Here is a 24,458-nt window from a genome sequence, read left to right on the forward strand (position 1 = left end):
CGCACATTCATCTACATGCACGGCTTGCCCCTCGCACAGTAAAAATTGCAAAACTAAAACTAGGAAAGACAATATCTCCACTTATCTCAGATGATTTTATTTAACGTTTGTATAACAAGCAGGAAAAGGTTAACTGGCGCAAAAAAAGCATGTTCCGTGAAATTAGCAAATCCTATCATGGAATTAAAGTTAAGGTCAGACTCTTCAAGGCTTTCTATGTCTGGCACTACCTAGTCTACCCAAGTTTATTTCCCACCGCCCCCTACCTGGACCCCTGATAATCAGGCCACCTCCTCACTGTCCCATTGAAGTGACTTTCTGATGTCACAGCTGTGTAGACTGTTTCCTCACAGGAGGTACTCTCATCTGCTGTCCAGGCCTGTCCTCACTCCATTAGATGGGAGGTCCTCCCATCCTTCGAGATTCAAGCCTACTTCAGCACCTTCCACAGAGTTCTCCCTGCTTCTGCTCCCTCCTTCCTGGCCCCCTTCTGAAGCCCTTATATTGCATGTCACACAATAGGGCTCATATGCTGTTTCGAAATATTTGATGATTTCTCATGCATCTTGTCTCCCCCAGGACAGAGGTTAGATCTTCTATTTCTTCTATACACGGCATAATACTCAGCCATCCACATACAGATTCCCAATTCATTAAATATTAAATTAAAAACAATTTCTTAGAAATTAAGATCAGCTTTTCCTTGCTGAAGGAGGGCACACTTCTCCAGGGAGCAGTCACCAAGCCCTCCGGCACTATGGGAAGAGTAAGCTAGCTAACAGCCTGCTTTCCACTCTCATGTTCTCACTTGGCATATAGAGAAGACACGCAAAAAAATATCACAACGTTTTAAAAGATCTCACAGATTCGAAATGACAACCTAAGGGAATCTGTGGCATCAAGTTCAAGTTCTGTTACTGCAAACTTAGAGTGAAATTAATTAATAATTCACTCATTCATTTATGGAATCATAGGACCCTTGGGAGTTTCTGGGTGAACTGCATATCTCAGGAAACTTGAAGAAGTTAATTTGCCCACGGCTACCCAGTCAGTAATCAGTAAAAATGGCAGCAGGTGGCACGAAAGTGTGCTGATGTGTAATGCCAGGATTTTTCCTTAGAAATATGGGATTTTCATAGATTTAAAGAACGGATTGATCACACCAGTACAAAATAGGTGTCATGGGGAAAGCTTACATGACGGAAGCAAATATATTATTTAAAAATACTTTAACATCACTCTTTTGTTTGTAGCATATTAACATGGTAATTGGCAATGATTTTTGTTCTATTACAAAAAAGGACATCTATTTGACAAATGTTTTGTTAGTGCAAATTATGTCGAAGACTTCAAAATAGAAAATGAAATTTTTTGTGGGTTTTTTTTTCTGAAATTTTCTTTTTTTCTGAAAAAAGTTTGCTGCTTTGTTTTTCAGTTTTCACAAATTCAATCTGATTGCCACTGTCAGTTAATTCACATACGGGCCCGTTTTCAGTGCATCCTAAAAGTTTAATAATTCTAGCACATCTATATTCTGAACGGTAATGCAGATTTACAGATCATGCCTGTAACATAAAGTAAATACTGGATGTAAAAAGTATTTTTGCTTACATTAACAACTAAATCAGATAAACTAACGAGTAATCCCACTGATAGTAGTAAATGAAAAAGGCCCCACACAGAGTATTTGGTGGCAACTAAAAGCAATCGATACAGGCTACTGCTGCATTTGAGACTTTTATGTCACCAGGGAAATGGGCAACCAACATTTTGAGCTCTGTAAATGGTGCCCTAATGCACTTGAACATGAGGAGAAAAATTCCATTTAACAGTTCAGTTTGAGTGGGAATTTTCATAGGCCATGTGTTATAATCAGTGATGGGTGATTATAATGCTTAGTACTTACCTGTCATTTAAGCTATGACGCTGCACCAACATAACTAAGACTTCATTTCAGCTCATGATGAGCATATTTTAAGTTGTTTATAACTTGCCATTCAATTCAGTTCAACACATGTTTATATGCTGTGTGCTGAGGATCCAGTGGTGAACACAGTTCCTGCCATCATGGAATCAGAGTCCAGTGGGACAGACAGATAGCAAACAAATATTTAAATAAATTAACTAAAACTCCTGGTATATGCTATGAGTCAAGGAACAAGGCTTGCTGGGGCACCTGGGTGACTCAGTCAGCTAAGCGTCCAACTCTTGGTTTCAGCTCAGGTCATGATCTTGCAGTTCGTGGGTTCGAGCCCCACATCAGGCTCCATGCTGACAGTGTGGAATCTGCTTGGTATTCTCTCCCTCTCTCTCTCTCCCCCTCCCCCACTCACTCTTTCTCTCTCAAAATAAATAAATAAACGTTAAAATTTTTTTAAAAGAAGGAACAAGGCTTTCTGAGATAGATCCTCGATACATTTGAGGAGGACCTGGTGATGGGCCACTATGCAAGTGAGAAAGTAGGGTAGCAAATGACTTGCAGGTTTATGGCTTGACCAATGGAGTAGATGGCTCTGCTATTTTCTGAGAAGAGGAAGCTTGAGGAAAATAGGTTTTGGGAGTGGGAAAAATCAAGCGTTCACTTAATAGAATCAGGTTGCTAGCAATGTGGGCAACCTGAGAGGTGCTGTCGAGCAGGGGGTAGGACCCAGATGAGGCCTGAGATGCAGTTAAAGCCATTGTAAAAGAGGAGGCCGCTCAGGGACAAAGTGCAGATGGAGAAGTGAAGAGGGCCTGCCTGGGTCCTGAAGATCTCCTTCCAAAATCCTTCCAAATTTACAAGTAGAAGAGACACTAGCAACTGAAATTGGGGACACCAGCTCTTGGGGCAGGAGGAAAATCGGGAGACTGTGTTTCAGGAAGGGGGGGCAGGCTAATTGTGTTACACGCCACTAAGAATTTGAAAGGATGGTCCTCTGGATGGTAATTAATATTAATCATACAACATAATCAACAATTGCCTATGAACATGGTGACTCACAAGCCTCACCAATACATTGTTCATTTCATTCTCTCCTGGTTTAGTTGTCTTAGCACTTTTCAGATATCAATTCATGAATTTCTAAATGAAATCTCACTGCTGAAAGGGCTAAATAACCTATTCTTTAATTTTCCAAATTACAAATGTACAGTAAGTCCTAGTAATACAGCAACGGAGTGTGGACAGAAACCAAGAAAGCGCCACCTTCCTGTCCGGGCTTGAGGACCCCCATACCTGGCCTGCGTCCTATTGCGTGCCCACCACCTGGCTCATCTACAGAGACCAGGGGGCCTGTGAAGGCCTGTGAGGCCAAGCACCGAGTCTGGCTTCCTCGTCTTCGCATTCCAAAGGCTTATCATAGTGTCTGGCGTACAGAAGGGGCTCAATACATATTTGATCCATGAAGCAATGAGGGACCTAGGAGGTCCTGTAGGAATTGCGCATTTAATATCAAACTAAGGTCCATGCATTCCTACCGGCTGACACGCTGTTCCCTTGTTTTCAGTCAGGTCACAATCTCAGAGGTTCAGCAAACCAGGCCCCACCACAGGGCATGTCTGGATCGGTGAATCTCTGTAAACCGTGGTTGGGATTGTGTTCCCAAGGGTTCCAAGCTGTTTGCCAAATATGATTTGTGCAGAAAAAAACAGTGATACCTTAGCATTTGCACCACTCCAGGCTTGCAGCTGTCAGCCATGTATCGGGCTTTCCGTGGACAACAGGTTATACAACTGTTGAACTCTGTTTTTTGAACTTGAGGAGAGGTGGAGGGTTGCTTGTTTCCTACAGTTGGACAGGAGACCTCAGGGTGACCTCTGGCCCAGGTCAGGGTTTTTACGTCATAAGGGGTGAAAGTGGCCTGTGATTAGGTGCAACCGCTTCTCTGGAGAGGACAACGGCATTCCTCAGAGATGGACTATCTCTAACTTGAGGACTCCTTTGATTTGCAGACGCCTGGGGCAATAACCAGAGCAGATAACCACACAACCGCTAGAACAGCCATCCCCAAAAGCCCCGCTTCCTAGATCTCACCTCCAACGTGGCCTGCATAATGTCATATGCACCATATCACGCCGTTGTACGTACTCCTGGAATCTGAGCAGTCTTTCCAGTCAAACATCAGAGCGCTCCCTTTGTTCAACTGAAGGCTAGGGGAAAATGTCTTTTGTTGTTGTTGTCCTAAGAATATCTTCCTTAATCGGTTTTTGAGCTTATCATTTGGGGGGGGAACAATTAAGGATATTTAACACTCTTGGAAACTTGAAGGGCTTGTGATTGGAAGGGACCTCGAGGCAACCTGAGCCAAACACAAGGGAAGCTTCAGTCTGACCCCTGTCTACCTCTCTACAATGGCCCCTTGTCCCATTAGGTTTCCTCACACTGCCTCTTTAGTACACAGGTCTCCCTTCTCTGCTACGTCTCCTCCCCAAATTTCAGGAGGTAAAGTGTAGATATAATGAGAAAAGTATGGACTTTTGATTTTTATTTATTTTGTTCTCTTTACTGCTTACAGTTCACACAGTCTTGGGCAAGTTAAGTAGCTTTTCTGAGCCTTCATTCCCTTCTCCATAAATTGGGGTAACTGCTCTGAAGATTCAGAGAAAATGCCCAGAAGGTGTGTAGCATAGGCCTGACTCTCATAGGAACTCATGTTCCCATCACCCTTCTCCCCCTGGGGTCTGGGTCTGTCCTCACCCAGGAGTACCCCGGGGTCTTGACTCACCTTCTGCATTTCTCATCAAAATTCACTAGGCTTGGTATCATTCTTTTAGGACTTCACTAAAGGGCCTACTTGATCATTTCTGTCCAGCTAATTTCTATGAAAGCTTAGATGGCTGAAATCATTTTAATGTGCTTACTCACAGTGAAAGAAGTTTCCTGAAAATGCAGGGCCTCCATGTGGAAGAACAAATACCCTCTTGTACTGGGCAAGCCCAGGCCGGAGATATTTTTGTATGACACTTATCTAGAGCTCCTTAAATAAGGATTTTTTTTTTCCTTTGTAAGAGAGTAGGTATTCCAAAGAATATAATGTCTCCCGGGATTTCTTCTTACCTCATACTTATGAAAAAATAAGGAATCATGGACCGCCTAAAACATGGACTTCCCATTTTAATGTGCTTAATTTGAAATGCATATAGAATCTCAGCAGCAGTCCCCTGAGATTCCGATTTAATAGTTTTCTGAAGAGACCCTCACTTTGGAAAATAGTGCCTATAGACTTCATCCATTCCACAAAACCAAACTGACAGAAGAAGTGGCTCATGTCAGTCACATGAGTTGATCTGAACAGGAAGCAGGCGCTGGTTGGCAGGAGTGAAGTCAGTCAGTTACAGGCATCTATTACTTGGCAATATTCAATGTGCTCACCACCATGGGTTTTCCAGTGCTGAGAAGTGGAAGGTGCCCAATAAGTTAAATATTAAATGTGTATGATATTTTAAAAAAGCAAAATAAAACAATATGGCTACAACAAAGCAGACTGAGTGGTATGAGATGTAAGCTAGGGAAAGGTTAATGCTAATCTTAATAGAGAAATGAAAAAAATTATTTGCTTTAAATTTTACTGCAAATTCTGACATATTTGAGAGCCTGGATACATGTAAAGGAAACCCATTTCAAACATGTGGGAGTTCCATTTACCAGAAAACAGGCTCTTTCTTAGGTGGAATGATTCTAGCGAAGGGAAGAGAGTCCCTTAGTGATGTGCTCACTCAGCAATGTGGCACATTCTGGGGGCTTCTTTAATATAGACTGACAGGATGTTAGCCCTGTAACCCCCAACACCTTCCTTTCAAGACAAGGGAGCACAGCTCAGAGAAGAAATGCCACTGTGAGGTACAGGCAGGAATCTCCCCCTTCTAGTAGGTCTCAGCTCTATCACATCTCCCTGCCTCTGTGGGCAGAGGTTAGAGGCTGTTCCAGAACGATTCTGAACCACACACTTCGACAACTGTTTTGACTGATTTTCTAGAGTGTATGCTATGTGAGTTTCTAGGAGAAAATGGCCAGGATAAAGCTTAATTTTTAGAAAGCCGTAGGTTACACAGGCAAGGACAAGACTCCCAGCAGCTTTGTGAGTTGAAGCAGACTTTCTCAGGGAAAATCTGCATCTCATACAGGTGGCTATTCATATGTGAATTCAAGTATGAACAATGAAAACTATACTCTTTCAGTCAGAACTTTTGTCTACGTGATGGCCAACACCAGAATGGTCTTTTTATTAAAACAGCCACCTGATGGTCAACAGAATTAAAAAGAAATATGGCAAAGTTTATATGGATAACTTTGGCATTTTCTTAGGTTCAGTTATAAAAGGGCATCAAGTATAGCTCAAGGAATCTTTCTTTTTTCAAAGGAAAGAATATTTGAAAGCTTTTTTGAAGTTTATTTTATATATTTTGAGAGAGAGAGAGAGAGAGAGAGAGAGAGAGAATGCATGTGGGGGAGGGGCAGAGAGAGAGGCAGAGACAGAATCCCAAGCAGGTTTCATGCTGTCAGCACAGAGCCCAATGCAAGGCTTGATCTCACCAACTGGGAGATCATGACCTGAACCAAAACCAAGAGTTGGACACTTAACTGACTGAGCCACCCAGATGCCCCAAATCTAGGGATCTTAATGGAAATCTGATCCAATCTGATACATTGAAACTGGCTACTTAAGAAGAAGAAGAAGAAGAAGAACAACAACAACAACAACAACTAGGGTGACTCCTGGTTAATCAACACCAACAAGAACCAAATTCACAACTTTTTAAGATAAAAATGAGATAAGCTCAAATGAGCCTAAAATAGAATAGAAATAAATTGAGAGTGAGTAAATTATAAAACTTCCCTTAGAAAGTCAGCACCTGCCATGGGCTGCCTTGTGGCTGATGCATCTGGAGGCAGAGTGAAATGGTTAAAAGGATGGATAGACTCTGATTCAAGCCCCTGCTCTGCTTCTTGACCAACCAAGAGTTTTTGAGCAAATTCCATAACCTGTCTGTCAGAGCTTCAGTTTTTTCTCCTATAAAATGGGATAATAACATACCCACTTATAGATTCTTTGTGAGAATCAATGATAGAATGCAGGTCAAGTGCTAGTGAATGGCAGATACTACAGATGAGTTTGCTATTTTAGGATCCAGAAACAATAGTGTTCTAATACTGGGAGCAGAAAAAGCAAAGTGTGGAAGAATAACAGTATCCTGCAGAGGCATCAGGGAATAGATTTGGAATCTCCTCTGTGGGGAAGACAAAGTAAGGTCTTTATTTCATAATATGCATGAGACAGTTAAGTGGTCATCAAGCATAATAACCGTTTGCTTCACTGTGCAAACTACTTCAATCCAAAAACCCAGAAAAGATTTCTTGGGGAAGCAGGTCTTCATACATTTGAAATGAGGGTTCTGCTTTGTAGCACCTTTATAGAGATAGTTAGTGACGAGTTGTGATGTCAGGGTCAGGTGTACAGGCCATGGGGTCAGACAGCCAGACATCCATCCCCTCCAAGACCAGTGAGATCTTGAGCTAGTCATTCACTTTTCTCGTCAGTACAATTGGGACAATGATATTCAAGGCTGCTTATCTGATTTCAAAAGCTAAGATGTGAATTTGGTTCTTGGTTAGTGTTGATCAACCAGGAGCCACCCTCTTTTTTTTTTTTCTCAGTAACTGGTTCCAATGCACTGATGTCATAGGGCGGCTCTAAGGATTAAATAAGACCATGTGTGCAATGATCTTAGCCCAGTACCTGGCACACAGGAGTCAATCCATTGTAATTCCTAAAGTGATCAAGATGTCATCATCCCCATGTCCTGTCCGAGGAGCCTGAGGTTAAACAGCTAGTTACTGGCAGAGGAGAGCCAGACCTCTGGGACAATCCAGTATCAAAGTATAGGTTTTGTGATGATTTGGCTGAAACTTTAGCCTGACAGGTAGGCTGACTTGTTAGAGGTCCCAAAGCATGTCAGGAATGCAGCAGGGCACAGCATCTGGTCCTTGCGCTAGGTACTTGTTAATCCATAGGCTGCATGTACAAACCCGCCCAAATGCTGTAAAGAACGTGCTCATCAAACCAGGAAGAAATTCAGCCACTCAGGGACAAAGGAGAAGTTCTGTACTTCCTGTGACATTCCCTGGTAATTGTGCCTCTTGGTCACTCTACTGTTAGGAGCTGGCTGCCATCTACACTGTTTTACTGGTTCCTTTGCAATTGCTTTGGATTCAAAAACAAACTCAGAATTTAAATTCAAGGATGTTTTTCCTGATAATGAATTCCCTTGCTTTCTACTAAGTCTGAGAATTTGGCTTGAGCCAGAGTTGGCTGTGGGCTTCTATCTCCTCCTATCCACTGAGACTTGTACTCATTCTTATTTTGTATCAGAGTCTTTGCAAAGACTGTTCTAAGCCTGGAGCTCAGTGTTGCCCAGGAGAAGTGAACGGCAGAGACCAGCAGGCGCATAAAACCACAATGGTGGGAACAGCTATGTTGAGTTTGACGGAGCTGCTCTTTGAATGAGTTCAAGACAGAGAAGGTGCCCTCTGCAAGGGAAGAGTGTGGCTTAAATGAATAAAATGCCTCTTACACAGCTCTCTTCCACTGTCCACTGACAGCCAGGCCAGTGGGATGAATTTTTGCTTTCTAGTATTTGGCAACTTCTCAGCATATTGGAAAGAGCGAGAGAGTGAGAAGTATGGCAAATTTCAAAACAGGCTAACTTTATTTAATTTATTTAATTTTTTTTTTCAGAGAGAGAGAGAGAGAGAGAGAGAGAGATCTCAAGCATGTGAGTGCAAGCAGTGGAGGGGCAGAGGGAAAGGAGAGAGAATCTTAAGCAGGCTTGTACCCAGTGTGGAGCTCAAAGCGAGGCTCGATCTCATGACCGTGAGATCATGGGCTGAGCCAAAATCAAGAGTTAGATGATCAACCGACTGAGCCACCCAGGTGCCCCCAAAGCAGGCTAACTTTAAAGCCCTGGACCCCTCTTCCAGAGTCACAGAGGTGGTATTTGTGAGGGGGAAGGTACCTTACATAGCTCTACTCTTCTTGGCTCCCAGATCACAGGAAAGATGCTGGGTTGCTGTACAGGGTTGTTAGTCGACCAGTTAGAGTTTTGTCAAGGCCGAAGAATCTCGCTAATCTACATATTTTGACTCTTTGCCATGTACTTTCTTGGGTTCACATTCCTCCAGAACCTGCACATTATCAACCCATTTCTCCAGCTGCTTAGGAAAGCTCTCTGTGCACTTTAAATATGACTTATAAGAACATGAACTTTGAATCTGAAGGCATCAAGCTGCACTTACAGAACTGTCAGGCTGAAATACAGAACTGCATTTAAATTGTGGAGTATTGATTGTGAAAGAATTAGGTACCGTGAATAATGTGCGTTGAACTTACCTGCATCTCGGTCCCTGATACAATAGTCTGGAGAATTCTCAAAATACACGAGGTCATTTTTTGTTGGCTTCTTAAACCTCTTGTTAGCCACAGTGAAACCAGTGCCATCCTGGTTCATGACGACCTGGATGGCCCCGTTGTACTTCCTCCAGAGGTAATCGCCCGTTTTTCTGAAGTCAGCCATGGCCAGCCAGCACGTCCTCAGAGTACACGAGCCACTCACTCCGTGACACTTGCATTCTTGTTTCAAGAACCGCTTTACCGCCTGCCGGAAGAGATGGGCAAGTTCAGTGCAGGGGGACTCAAGCTCCTGACACAAGCTACAAACTCCTTACCTCGGAGCAATGCAGAAGTGACTCTGATGACACAGGATCCTGGGGCTCAGGACTGGGAGATGGTGGTCGCTTCAGCCACACCCCCTGACTACAGTAGGTGGGGTACTGGGGAGAATCGGGGCAGGGGGCTTGCCTGACTGTGAACCCTATTTGGCTATCGGTATAACAAGAACCTCACCAATTTGAATTTTATAGGGTACAGGGCCAGTTTGACAAGCGAGAGAATGAATTAGAGTTCCTTTCTAAATAAATATGGCTTTATTATATTAAAAATATATAGTACTACTCAGTAATTGCTAAGCCTGCTTCTTTCAGTAAGCTAATAGTAGTGACTGTTACCATTTGCAGGGTCCTATCCATGTTCCAGGCATTGCGCTAATGCTTTCTCCACTCTATCTCAGTGACCTGACCCTTCACACAATCCCATGCTACCATATTTATTTTGCAGATGATGGAAGAGCAAATATGAGGGACATCAAAGCACCTGTCTAAAGTTCCACAGCTGGTATAGGACAGAGCCAGGGTACACTGGAAATCCAGCCAGTGGCCCTGAGAATGCCATTAAATTTGGGAGAGTGTCACTCAGGTCTGGCCAAAGTATTTCAGCTTAGATGACAGGGCTGAGCTTGCTCTGTTTTGTTTGTTTGTTTGTTTTTTGGTTTGGTTTTTTTTTTTGTTTGTTTGTTTTGTTTTGTTTTGTTTTTTTTTTTTTTTTTTTGTAGAAGGGAAACAAAGGCACATGGGACAAGCCTGTCTCAGCTGGCTTGGATGGCCTGGATGGCCTCCATGAATAGGCTGTAAGCCTGTGGACAGGGAAGGGCTCTGGTGGACCCTGGAACCACCCAGGGACATTTCTGTTTTGGTCTTGGGATTAGCCAGCAGACCTGTGCCAGCCCCAACGCAATTTTGTGAGTGTTACGTGGCCCTGGCACATCTCTCCTTGGCTTGGCTGAGTGAAGAAGGTCATGAGCACCCATGGTCCTCAGAGCCATCCTGAGCTACCACTGTTCCCATTTCACAAGTGAGGAAACTAGGGATCAGGGAAGTAAGATGACTGGCCCACATTGCTAGGCCTGGGTGTGGAATGGCAGGTGCAAACCCAGACTCTGGATGTACAAATGAATGGATTTCCCCAAAATATTTTCTCAGAATATGTTTTCTGACTAAAAACCTTCCTGTGTTCCCTTTTTGTTATGATTCACTACTTTAACCATTGTCATTCCCCCCCTTACAGAACTAATCTCTTGTTCAATCACTTTTCCAAATTATTATTATATTGAGAGAGCATTTTGTTGCTCATGGGAGATCATGACTGATGAGTAGGGGCTTCCCCCATCAGATACCCAAAACAACGTGATACACAGAAGGGCAGTGTGGGTGACCAGCCTTAGAGGTCTCACTAAAACCATGTGGTTGGTCCTTGGCTCAGTCTTGGAGCAGAGAGGGAGAAACCAGCCAACTGAGGGCTCCCATCCTCTGTTATTTGCATCCCCAAGACAGCATCTCGGGGTGGAAGGCATAGGCAGAGGGAGAAGTGAACCCTCTTGATGACATTATCCAAGGTGGTACTACAAACAAAATTCTAAGGGTAACACACTGAGAGAAATATTTCCAAGAACTTGGATGTGGTAGTTTCAGTCCTGCCCTGCCTACTTCCCGAGATTCCGGTATAATCGGTCTGGGTGTGGGATGTGGGTTGGTGGCTCCAGCACACATCCCAGGGGGAGCTCCCTGCAGTACACTTGCTGACCCTTCCCCACCCCAAACACACACGCAGACAACAGCACTCCAGGCTGCCTCTCCAGGGTCTCACCTGGGTAACTTTGCCCAACCTGGTTTTGCCTCTTTCACAGATTGTTTCTTTTCTAACCACGTGTGCAGAAAGGTTCTTCATTCAAGAAAGTCAGCCCCAAAAAAGCATTGTAGAGCTGAAGGAGCCAAGACATCATGGTGGCTCTATGGTTGTGACTTCACTCACACCCTTCCCAGTTGGGTCCTCAGCATCCCATGTTTCCTGCTTTGCCCCTGATGGTGCGACGTGCCCTGTTACATTTGAAACCTGTCCTCCTCAGCATGAGCTGGCCTTGAAGGGCAAAGACAGAGAAGTGAGCAGGGGGAGTGTCATCAGTTTGGCCCTCTGGGTCACAGGGATCCGGGGGTATTTAAGGGATGTCATAGAATGAACTCCTTTTCTGGAACTACACTCCCACCATGTGCCTCCCTACCCCCATATCTATATTCCAGGTGTTTGGTATGTGGTTCACTGGGTGACCTGGACAGCAGGCCTCCACCACGGACACAACCCTATGAGGGTCACCTTGGCCCCTGACTGTCCCATTTGGGTCTCCCCTGTCCAAGAGTGAGACCCACTGTCTCAGTAGTGCCATATAATACTCACTCCGTGCCAAGTGCTTGGGAATTGAATGTTCATTCTTCAAAGCTTAATCCTTTTAAAACTGTGTTATTTACTCATAAATAACACTCTTAGCTCTAAAAATGACAGGAACTATTACTGCCCTTCCTTTGTACTGATAAACTTCCAGGTTACAAACTTTGAAGTTGTTATTTTAGATGATTAACTGAAGCATTTGCATATTAATTGAAAGTTGGATTTTACACATCTTATGAATCCTTAAAAATACACACAGCAGTGGTACACACTGTTGATCATCATCATCATGTGCAATAGACATTCCCCTCTTCCATCATAAGTTTTGTTCAAGTGTTGGGCAGCCATGTGCTTCAGAACTGGCCAGGCCTCTCTCTGACCCAGAGCGGCCCAAATCAGTAATAGTAATTTCATTGTGTTGTTACTGATTCAGTTTGGGCCAGTATGATGTTAGGAGGAATCTGTAGGCAGACTTGTGAGAAAGATTTCTTTACTCTTTAAAAGAGACACAGGAGGAGAAGCTGCTTTTCTCTGTCTCCAGATGCAGTTTTCTGCAGCAGTCCCTTTGAGACACGATGCAGCCAACACAGGACCAGCAACAAGCTGGTGGTGGTGGTATTGAAAGATGGTGGGAAGAACTGGGTGTGGAGGATGTCGCTGAGCTGCTTTAATGAACCCACCTTGGCCCTGCCCTGTCTCTTGTCCTTCTTGTGCCCCCAGGGGCTGTTACTTACAACTGAAAGTATTTCAACTGGAACCATGGTCAGTTCTTGACTGTGTATGAATCACAGGCTCCATCTGACAGTTAACCTTGGGGGGAAGTGAGACCTTCTCTGATCCTGGGTTTGCTCACACCTCCAGGCCCCACTCTTAACACACAGCCTGTTCAGGGCTCAGTCACAGTTCGGGGCCACCTCCACCTCTGGGTTTGCAGACTTGAAATTCAAACTCTTAACTTTGAAGAGGACAACACTCTGCTCAATCAGAGAGGCAGAGGGAAGGGGAGCTAAGCCTAGGTGGCCTGATTTATAGAGTAGCTGATGTAAGAATAAGGAATGGCACTGAGAAACTCAGTGAGTTCAGGAACTTCCTAGTTTAAAAGAATTCCCATAATCAAATGTTGTTATAAGAACACTGTAACAATAGCCACTTATTCCTCTACTGTTTTATAGGCCAGGATCTGTGACAGGTGGTTCACACACATTATCTTATCTAATTACCACAATTAGGCAAAATAGGTTATTATTCCCATTCTATAATTATGAAAACCAGGGCTCATTGAGGAAAGTAAAATCCCCAGAGTTACCCAGATAGACAGAGGCAGAACTAGGGGGTGAGTCAATGTCTCATTCCCAGATCTGCACTCTTTCTAAAAACATTTAAAATCCTATATAACTTGCATTGTTCTTTTCTCAAATGTTGCATTATGCATACTGTTTCCCTCCATTCTTTTGAATAAGTTAAGAATTGGCTAGATAAGATTATCTGCATAATGGAGAAAAAGGAGGTAGAGAGATTAAGTAGGAGGTATTATATTGCATCTTCCAAACTAATAGTCATCAAAAATCTATTTGACAGGCAATCCACAGAAAAAATAGAAAGTCCCAAGAAAAATACATATGATGTTCAACTTCACCAGTATCAGAGAAATGCAAACTAAAAGAAGGCAATACTTTTTTGCCCATCAGATTAACAAATAGTACAAAACTTGGTAATATTTGGTATTCGTAAGAGTTCCAGGAGGCAATGCCTTAACAAACTGTTGGTGGAAGAGTAAATTCATAAATGGAAAGCATTTTTGCAACACCTGTCAAAATTTTAAATTTATGTATCCTTTGACCTCCGTGATTCCACTCTGAAAATATTTGCGCAAACTTTAAAGGATACATACCCATATGGATGTTCATTGCAGCATACTCAGCAATAGCAAAATATTAGGAAAAAAGCCCAAATGACGTCAACAGGAAAATGGTTAAGCAAATTATGGTATATGCTTAATAATGGAATATTATGTGGTCTTTGAATAACGAGGCAGATCAGTATTACAGAATGAAAGGAAGCCAAGTGACAAAAATAAATTGCAGAAATAATTGCATATGTGGTATGATCCACTTTTTAAAGGCCTGCATATGGATGCATACACAGAGAAAGAAGGGAACACATGTTCTTTTACAATCTGGCTGCAGTCTGAGGGGTTGCATGGTCTGGAAAGAGAGGGAAAAACAGAGTCAAACTCTTTGATAGGTGAAGGGGGTTAAGAGGTACAAACTTCCAGTTATAAGTCATGGAAGTGAAAAGTATAGCATGGGGAGTATAATCAATAATATCGTAATAACGTTGTATGGTGACAGGTGCTGACCACACTAACAGTGAGCATTGAGTAATGTATAGAATTGTTGCATCAATGTGTTGTACACTTGAAACTGATATAACATTGTGTGTTAATTATACTTTAACTTAAAAAAAGGGGGGGTCAAGCTCTGTACTGAAGTCTGCAGAGTAAAACAACAGGAATCTGGGGATTGCTCCCTGGCATCTGGAGAGAGCAGAGCAGCGCTTCTCATTGTGGCTAGGCATTAAAATCACCTGGGGATGGCTTCCAGCGCCCAGACTGGCCCCTCCCTGGGCAGAATAAAACAGAACCTAGGCGGGGGGTGGGCCCCCGGCCTCGAGGTTACAACGGTCTCAGGTGCTTCTAATGTGAGGCCACGGGGGAGAACTGTGAATCCCAAATCACGTCCAAGCCAGGAGTGTCCTGGAGGAGGGAAGAAGCAGCACTGCCCCAGCGTCCCGGGGCCCACCGAGGGCCGGAGCAGGTGAGACACTCCCGTGGCAGAGAGCCGCATTATATTTCTAGGAACAGGCAGAGCTGACTATTGAATTAGGATCTGTGTCCTAACCTGTCTCCAAAGCATTCTAGTCTCCGGGAAGAAATGGCCACAGGAAACAATTTGTGCTCATGCTATTTTGGAGGGAATCAAAGATGGGGGTGGAGTAAAAGCCAAGTGCTTTTAGAGGATCATGCGGCAGTGGAGGAGCCTGCCTGAGGGGACAGGCTGGTGAGGTGAGGGGGGAGGGGCTGGTGGGCTCCCCACAGGGCCCTCAGGAGGAGAGCAGCTGCAGACTTACCTGTGTGGTAAAGGAGGGAGTAGGCAAAGCAGGGGACCTGGAGACATCCCAGGGGCTGCCAGACCGTCTGGGCTTTTTGTGTTTGCTTGCTTTTAAATTATGACTTTCAGAATTTTTAATTAAAGAAATATGGGCACATGATTTAAAAATATCAGATAGTCCAGGAAAGATCAGGGGGTAAAGCAGCAGAAACCTTCTGTTATACCCTTCTCCTCACTCCCACTTTTTCTGACAGCCCAGCACAACCCCAGAGATGGTCATTCGAAATGATTTCTGTGCTTAGCCTTCTGGTGGTTACCTAAATGCTTATACAAACAGTTCTCTGTGAGCGGACCCCTGACTTAGGGAGAAATCAAAACAGGCATCCCATCTTCAAGACATTTGATAGACATCTGCCAGAAAATTGTCATAATAACTAAACAAATCTACTACAGTAACCACGAGGTGAACAGAGCCCTCTGGAGGGGCGCAGTGCAGTGTTGGCACAACTGAATGTGGCAGCCCCGTGTGTGACTGTGAACCTACTGACTAACATGGTATATTTCCCAAGAGACTTCTTACAGTGGTTGGGAATTTAACCTAGTCCTCACTTCCCTCACCTCACCTCTCAACATGGTTGTATCGCAGTTCTGGTGATCTAGGCAACTTCAAGGAGCAAACTTACACCTGTTCTTGTTCCAAAAGGTGCTGTCTCATCTGAGGATAGTGCAGTCCCTCTTCCCTCCTCCCCTTCTGCTTCCCAGTCTCCATCAGCATTGCCCGTCCTTTTATAGGGACAAAGATGAGAGCAGTAAAGTCCTGTTCTGTGACTCTGCTTGTCTCCCACAATGTGTCTAGACGTTGATTCTAAAAATTGAAAACAGTCAACATTTAGGTGATACTGTTGACCACGCATCCAAGGACCATGCCAGCACAGCAGGTCCTAATGTCTAGTCCAGTATCACAGCCTCTGTGCCAAAGAATGTTGCTGGGGTGAAGTTTGTGGTTTTCCCATTTTACTTGCTACCAATTTCATTTGTTTTGCACTCTCACAGTCCTTCCATCTTTCCTACCACTTCTCTCATTTCCTGGGGTCTTTGCAATCTTCCATCATCTTCCAACCTGGACTGGTTACACAGCTGAGACCCAACATCATGCCTTCCCAGTCTGGACACACTACCTTGCTGATGCCACATTCACTCTTTTTTGGTTTATTCCTTCTCTTTGCAGCAACTTCTTGAGTAACTCCTTCGGGGTGCATGGGGGATATGTTGTCTGAACTCTTGTGTGTCTAAAACGTCTTTATTCAGCTTTCTTACTAGACTAAGAGTTTGGCTGGGTATAGAATTCTGGATTGAAAATAATTTTCCCTCAAAACTGTGAAAGTATTGCTCCACGGGCTCTGGCATCTAGTGGTGCAGATGGGAAGTCTGATGTCTGGCTGATTCTTTGGCAAGTGACTTTTGTTTTCATTTCACTTTGTATTTTTTTCTACATGGAAGTCTCCAGCTACTTTCCTTTATCCTGGGTGTTCTGAAGTATCACCATGGTATTTAGGATTTGAAAAAAAATTAATCCTGCTCAGCTCTTAGTGGGCCTTTTCACTCTGGAAACTCATGTCCTTCAGCACTGAGACTTTCTCTTAATATTTTCCTCCCCTCAAATCTTTTGAGTTTCTTTATGACATTCTAATTAGTCAGCTGCTGAGCTTTCTGAGTTAATCTGTTATGCCTTATATTTTCTCTCTTATATTTTTAATACTTTCTGGCTTCTTGAGAAAGAAATTCCATTAAAGCAACACTCCTGGCTCTCTCCATTCCCTTACTGATTTCTCTCCAAGGGAGTAGTAACTTGTCCATTTGGTGGGTTTAGAGGAAGGACAGGGCTTGTGTGCCTGAGTTGCTGCTAATTGGGTATCTGCCAGCCTGTGGAGAAGATGAGTTATGATCAGTTCCTGCCCTCCAGCAAGGGGATCCCTGCAGGGGCTCCAGCGGGCAGCCTGTGACAGGGTGAGTAAGTCTGTCCATTTCAGGGGTGGAGTGCTAGGAAGTATTTCTAAGCTTTAAAGCTACATCCCCTAGTGCAGCTTTTTTTCAGTAGAGCAACAGACATTTTTGTTCTATCTATCCACCTCCCTGATCCATTTTTCAATTGGTTCCAAATTCAAGTGGGAATCATGGGTATTCTTTATGGATTCCCTTAAACTCCATTTGTCTTTTAGGCTTCTTTTTTCTTTTTCTTATTTTATTTTATTTATTTTTTTGAGGCAAAATTGGTATATAACATTATACAAGTTCCAGATGTACATAATTTGACATCTGTATACATTATAAAGTGATCACCACCAAAAGTCGAGTTACCATCCATTCTATAGTTGACCCCCTTCACCCATTTCACCCACTGCTCAACCCCCCTCCCCCTCAAGTAACCAACAATCTGTTCTCAATCTATGAGTTTGTTTTGTATTGTTTTGCTGGTTCATTTTGTTTTTTTAGATTCCACATAAGAATGAAATCTGTATGATATTTGTCTTTCTCAGTCTGACTTCACTTAGTATAATACCCTCAAGATCTATCTGTGTTGTCACAAATGGCAGGATTACATTCTTTATGGCTGAGTAGTATTCCACTGTGTATATATACCACATACTATTTATCCATTCATCCATTGATGGTGACTGTGGCTGCTTCTAGATCGTGGCTATTGTAAATAATGCTGTGATGAACATAGGGTGCAGACAGTTGTTCAAATTAGTCTTCTAATATTCTTCAGATAAATACCCAGCCATGAAATAGCTGGATCATATGGAAGATCTATTGTTCGTTTTCTGAGGAATCTCCATAATCTTTTCCTGGGATTCTCATTGTAATTTCTGGGAGGTTTCTTTGACTATCTTTTCCACATTCTTTCCTATTTTCTATTTGTCACTTTTTCTTTTTTTTAATTTTTTTTTTCAACGTTTATTTATTTTTGGGACAGAGAGAGACAGAGCATGAACGGGGGAGGGGCAGAGAGAGAGGGAGACACAGAATCGGAAACAGGCTCCAGGCTCCGAGCCATCAGCCCAGAGCCTGACGCGGGGCTCGAACTCACGGACCGCGAGATCGTGACCTGGCTGAAGTCGGACGCTTAACCGACTGCGCCACCCAGGCGCCCCTATTTGTCACTTTTTCAAAGCATCCATTCTTGTAGTTTATGGATGTTAATGTTTTCATAAATATTTATGAGGCAACTAATTAGGCTTTTAAAAAGTTCTCTTCTCATCCCTGAATTATTGTGTTTTCTTCATGAGGTCATTTTTCCTGCAATTTTTTATCTTTTTCTTTCATGCTGCTGAATTTAATCAAATATATGGTAGTCCTTGGACAGTCTTTTCATATTTAAGAATGAGATCATAAAAAGGTATTTAGGAATTCTGGTTATATGGGTGGAGTTTGTGGGCCAGAGAGGTTGGCTTTCTGGTGAGTCTGTAGGACACTGGCTGTTATGCTGGAGACTAACTCTGCAAAGCCTGGGAGGTTAAGCCAGACTTCCAGGAGTTGCGTTCATGGGTGGAGGGAGGGGATGGGGTTTGTTATTCCACCTATGTGTTTTTCAGTTACTCCCCATTTTCAGTACCATGCTTCTCTCCTGTGCTCATTAGTATTCAAATTTTTCTCAGGGCATCTTGGCTCCCACTTTGGCTATTGCCCCATCTGCTTTTTCTTCCCCCCCTTCCCATCTGCTTTTACTCTCCTATACTGTGGCTTCTCCAACCTTCTTCATCAGTTACAACTGCTTCATTTGCTTCCCACTTTCCAGAAATTTCTTTGGATCTCTCATTTCTTTGATCATTCTCTTTATTGTTGATTTAAGCCATTTTGATCCCATTGCTATAATTTTACTGAGGTTTCGGGAGAAAGATGTGAGATACTGTATGTCCTGTCCACAGCCTTGAGTCTGCACTGAAATATCTGGAAGGAGATGAGGACTGTGGAGTGGGGGGTGGGGGATTTCCCCATTTTCCATAGATATTTAACTGCTCCATTTACTTTTGTTTGAGCAAGTATTGTTTCATAGCAGGAAGAAGGAACACTAGAAAGAATTGGTTACAATGACTTGCTATCTCTCTCCAGTGTGTGATGGTGAAAGCTTCTTCCAAAAACAGAATCATGACACAGGTCTTGTTTTCTCTTGTCTTGAATCTTTCCTAAGGACAACTAAAGGATCTCTTGTGCTTCCTTCTTCAATTCTTAATGGCTGCTGCTTAAAGGTTGCTGTCAAGATTCAGTCTTCTCTACCTCCTCTTGCACCTTCTCATGGTCCTCGTGGCTTTTCATGTCACCAAACTGGCCAGCAGGGTCTGCATCAACCCCTCTCCCCTCACCATTCACTTAATCCCATCTCATTTTTATTCTGTGGCATCTGGTGAAGAAATACTTACTCATTTGACATGACTACTTAAAAAAATAAATAAATAAATTTGACTCCTAAGGACAGCAGTACTCTTTCGGTGTTTAGCCTCATAGAAACCATTTTTTTAGCTTACCAGATAACTTTCCTCAAAAAATCTTCAATAGGCTCATAATTGCTTCAGTGCTAAAATCTTACTTAGCAGATTCTTTATGTGGCCCTTAAATGTCTAATTTTGAGTATTTGTCTAAGCCTTTGGTTTGCAGAGGCTATTTTCTTTTTTTTAATTTTTTTTTTTTACTGTTTGTTTATTTTTGAGACAGAGACAGAGACAGAGTGTGAGCGGAAGAGGAGCAAAAGAGAGAGACAGAATCCAAAGCAGGCTCCAGGCTCTGAGCTGTCAGCACAGAGCCCAACACAAGGCTCAAACTTGTGAACCATGAGATCATGACCTGAGCTGAGGCCAAAGTCAGACACTTAACTGACTGAGCCACCCAGGTGCCCCCGCAGAGGCTATTTTCTACTCTTAGAACTTAAGAAACTTCTAAATATTAGCATTCTGTACCAAAGAGACAAAAGCCTATTTTTTTAAGCTATAGAAGAAGGTGATACATGCATTGAGTGAGCTAGAACAACTCTATTTTATATTTATTTGCCTAACTTACTGTCAGAGCATAATAATGAAGCAGAACATCCATTAGGGTCTTACCATATGTCAAACCATGCTAAGCACTTTATACTCACTGCTTACTTAATCTACACAAACACTTCATATTCACTGTCTTATTTAATCCACACAAGCATGTAAGGTATATACTATTTTTACCCCACTTACTTTACAGATGAAGATATTGAGATACCTCAAAGCTGAGGATCTTGCCCTAGGTCCTACAGGCAGTGTGACTGAGTTAGGATGTACCCAAACTGTGTCTGCCACCAAGTCCATGCCCCAAATCACTCTGCCGGTGTTTCTCATACTGGGGTTAGCCACTCCATCCCCTAGGGGTTCATGTTCTCTCGGTTCAGTGAGTTTTATAAAGGTTTTTAGGTGTAGTGTTTGTATATCTAACTATAGTCTACAAAGAATTATTTTCCAGTTAGAAAGACAGACTTCTCCCAAGGAGAATGAAGTTTTGGTCTCTTAAGTCAGCTTTTCTGAAAATGGAGCCCAAGTAACCCCAGGGTGTCTTTGTGCAACTTCTTTACAAGATATCTCTTCCTATCAAGGGCAATCAACCCTATACTGTGTGAAATATATGCCAACTTAACTATTGACCTTGCCTTAGAAATTCAATTTAGAATTTATTTTAGCTCCTTTATGCTATGTTTTAACTAAATTACTTAGTTAAACTGGGGCATTCAAAGTGTTAGGACTTCACTTTTTAGTTGGGTGTATGCCACAAAGCAACTAGTATATTTCTGGTCTTATATCAGTTGTCCTGAGGGAAACACACATTAAAACACTTAATTTTCAGATGCTGGCTTAAAGCCAAGTACATTTATTAGCAATTAAGTCTTTTTGACAGGTCCACATCTCTAAGATGAGAGTTAGTGAAAATCAGACCAACTTATGTCTTTCAAATATACCTGCTCTGGGACCAGGAAAACAAGGGATATTTATTAGCAACCTGTGCAGTTAATTTGCATATGCAATCATTTATTAACTGTCTTGAGCACTGTCATTCTTCAAAAACACTAACTGTGGGTGGGCTTAGCTAGGAAATATAAGGTGTGGAATTTATATTTGAGGAATTCAAGAACATTACCGTTGACTAACCATATATATAATAATTCTTATTGACTAATGAGGCCAGTCTAAAAAAATTTCTATGAATAATAGAACTTTACATGGAACTGTAGCAATTTTGTGAAGAGTTATTCTCTGCTTTAGGTCTTTAATTCTGGTTAGTTTTTGATTCATATGCTCTATAAAGATCTATAGTATCAAGCACATACTATTTTTAGGTCCAAGAAGGCAGGGCTGGGGTTGATGGAACTGATCTACCTTTTTTAAATGCATTTAATTCTACAAACTAAGACTAATTAGAAAACAAATATCTTTTAAGTGGGATTTGTGCCTCATAAGGATGTTCAACATTATTTAAAGGAGAGTTTAGATGAATACGAGGTTAAAACAATCTGGCTTTGTAATTCAGTTTGGTTTTATCATTTTCTATTGATATTGCTTACTTTTTGATAATGTGGTTTGTTTTTAATCATGTCCAGTTCTCTTGGTTCAGACCAATTATTAATTATTTATCTTAAGGGTCATCACAGGAAGTGATATCTTGAAAGTTTTATTAGGCCCAAGATTTACTTGCCTATAAGGCTGTGCTTATGTCTTGGAAAATATCCGTTTCTTTTGACTTTGGACATGTTTCCTGTAGGCAGAACTTAGAAGTATCTGCTTTTGTGGGCCAAGCTCAGGGGAAAGGACACAGCACTGACCTTGAGAGGCACGGGTTTGGGCTGGGCATGGAACTAGAAACTCTGGATCCCTCTACCCTCCAAACTTCTCCCATGTAAAATATAGGATGCTGAGTTAAGTTTGAATTTCAGATGATCTCAGCTAGTAAGTAAATTCACTTTATTTGCTAATTGCAGCCACCCTTTTGGCCTTGTCTCTTCATATGCAAAATATGGAGAGTAAGGCCTTCTAGTCCTGCTTAAAACCTAGTGTATACATTTTATTTTATATGGAAATCCTCTTTGGGTAACCTGTCTAAAGTCATGCTCAAGTATTACAGCCAATATTCTGATTCCAGAGCCCCAACTGCCATACTGCCTCAGTCAAGATGCCGTCAATAGCTAAGAACTCCTAATGGATAGTCAATAGTAATGTAAAGATTACATTAAAAATATAAATATCAACACAGTTGTCACATCCTAATTTTTTATTAGTATACATCAGGAAGCGTAGTATGTACATCAGCCCTTAGATGTATATTTAAGGCTGAGGATAAACTCCGGGAAGGAAGAATTTCTTATAATTTTCCTAATCTGCTTTTTAAGGCATTAATTCAAACACATTCCAGAACATCTGAACTTTGAAATCTTTCACTCTTTCAAAGGGGACTCCAGACAAATTAAGAATGCATGAAAGTGGAACTTAAATATTTAATTTCTCCCCCACTGTCCTATGCCTTCCTGTTGCTTTCCCTAGACCTCCAAATCTCTCTGCATGGCGTTGGAGGTTGAGATCTGGCAGACTCAAATTTGCAGCCTCAGCCCCTATTAACTCTCAGTTATGAACTCCACCCTAGAGCTCTTGTCATTCCTCAACTTTGATGTTCTTTCTGCTCCAGTATCTTTCTTGGCCGTATAGTTCCTTCATCCTGGAAAGCATTTTCCCTCTCTCAACCATGGGAAATCTTGATCTCCAGCTCAAACACCCAGTTCTTTTGTGACACAACCTTTCTCTCCTCTGGCTAACTGGCCCTTTGGCTGATTTTTCTATTATGCCCCCAGCCTGGAACTTGCCGAGCTTGCCCTGTGACTTTGTCTCACTTGTTCCCCTGACGAAAACTTCATTTCTTGTGGCCAGGAGCTTCTTTCTCTTATTCTTTTCCACATATGACTTAGTACTCAAAACTGCATCTTTCCCAGAGTTATTCCTTAATTATCTGTTGAACTACACTTAGTCCACTAGCACTTAGCTGCTCTCAGACCTGTAGTGCCATTAGTTGAAGTTTTCTGAATCCACCAAATAAGGCTAAGTTGCTTCAGGCATGCTGACAATGACTAGCAGTTATGTTTTTGGCATTTAAAACCACTTTTCCCCTGTTAAAAAAGTAATACAAATTCATTTTGGAATACTTGTGACATAAAGACATACACAAAGGGAAGAATATCATCATTATGCCACCTTCAAGGGCAGCTGCTGCTCTTTTTAAAATACAGAAACACTGTTTTTCTCAGAAATGCTCAACAGAGACAACATGGGAAGGTACACAAGGACATAAGAGTGAACACAACTGGGTTTGTACCCCAAGCCCTGTGCTTATGATTGTGTGACTCTCATTAGTCACTGCATCAGCGAAGGCCCACCTTGTCCTCTGAAAAGTAGGAATAATGCTTGTTTATATTCCTACGGCGTTTTTGGAAGATCCAATTACAAAACGTTTGATAGTATTTTGTAAACTAGAAAATAGTACGTGCCTGTTTATTAGCATGTTTGTACCAAAGAGGAGTCTATGGACTCATGGAGCAATCGGACTGAATCCTAAATAATGGCTCATATTGGATTTGTGTCTGGCTCTATTACTAATGTTACAGATGACCTTCACTTCACTAAAGACAAAGGAATGAACTTCTACTGAGCACCACTGCATGTAAGGTTCTGTGCTGTTTGCCTTATTCTGGTCTTCCGTGGCACCATGGAATACTCTTTACATATGAGAAAAACTGAATTTCAGTCATCAAAGCCAGGGGTATTGCAAGATTAAAGCTAAGGTAGATCTGATTTCAAATCCCATATTCTTTTTATTTTCGCTGTACTAAGAAAACTTTAGGGGAAAGTATTTTTATGGAATTCTTATCATGCAAATTTCCAGTGTTTTTAAAGGGCAGGATTTGATTGGATACATGTATTATTCTGATACAGGTTCTCTTAGAAAAGTCAAAGAGGCTGCAATTGTTTCATCTAGTTGTGATCTAGTTGTGATTATTTATGACTATTTCTAAAGAGTAGACTAATGTAAAAGCTCTTTTCAAGCCTATGAAAGGGAACAAATGATGGATATTGACTAAGTAACTTTTTCTTGTAATTTGTGTATCAATATATAATTTAGAAGTTTTCATGGCATGGCATCTTTAGACTTAGACTGTTGAGAGAAACTGGAACTTCTGCCTTGACAGAATGTTGGTTTT

General features: G+C 42.1%; 1 protein-coding gene across 1 annotated transcript in view; it reads right to left on the reverse strand.

The window, feature by feature from the left end:
- Positions 1-24,458, reverse strand: part of WNT2 (Wnt family member 2) — a 46,114-nt gene that overhangs the window by 10,740 nt on the left and 10,916 nt on the right. The window contains exon 4 of the mRNA XM_030308291.1: positions 9,366-9,630. Within this exon, the coding sequence (XP_030164151.1) occupies positions 9,366-9,630 (265 nt within the window). The remainder of the gene's footprint in view (positions 1-9,365; positions 9,631-24,458) is intronic.

Source organism: Lynx canadensis, chromosome A2, assembly GCF_007474595.2.
Source record: "Lynx canadensis isolate LIC74 chromosome A2, mLynCan4.pri.v2, whole genome shotgun sequence".
NCBI classification, from domain to species: domain Eukaryota; kingdom Metazoa; phylum Chordata; class Mammalia; order Carnivora; family Felidae; genus Lynx; species Lynx canadensis.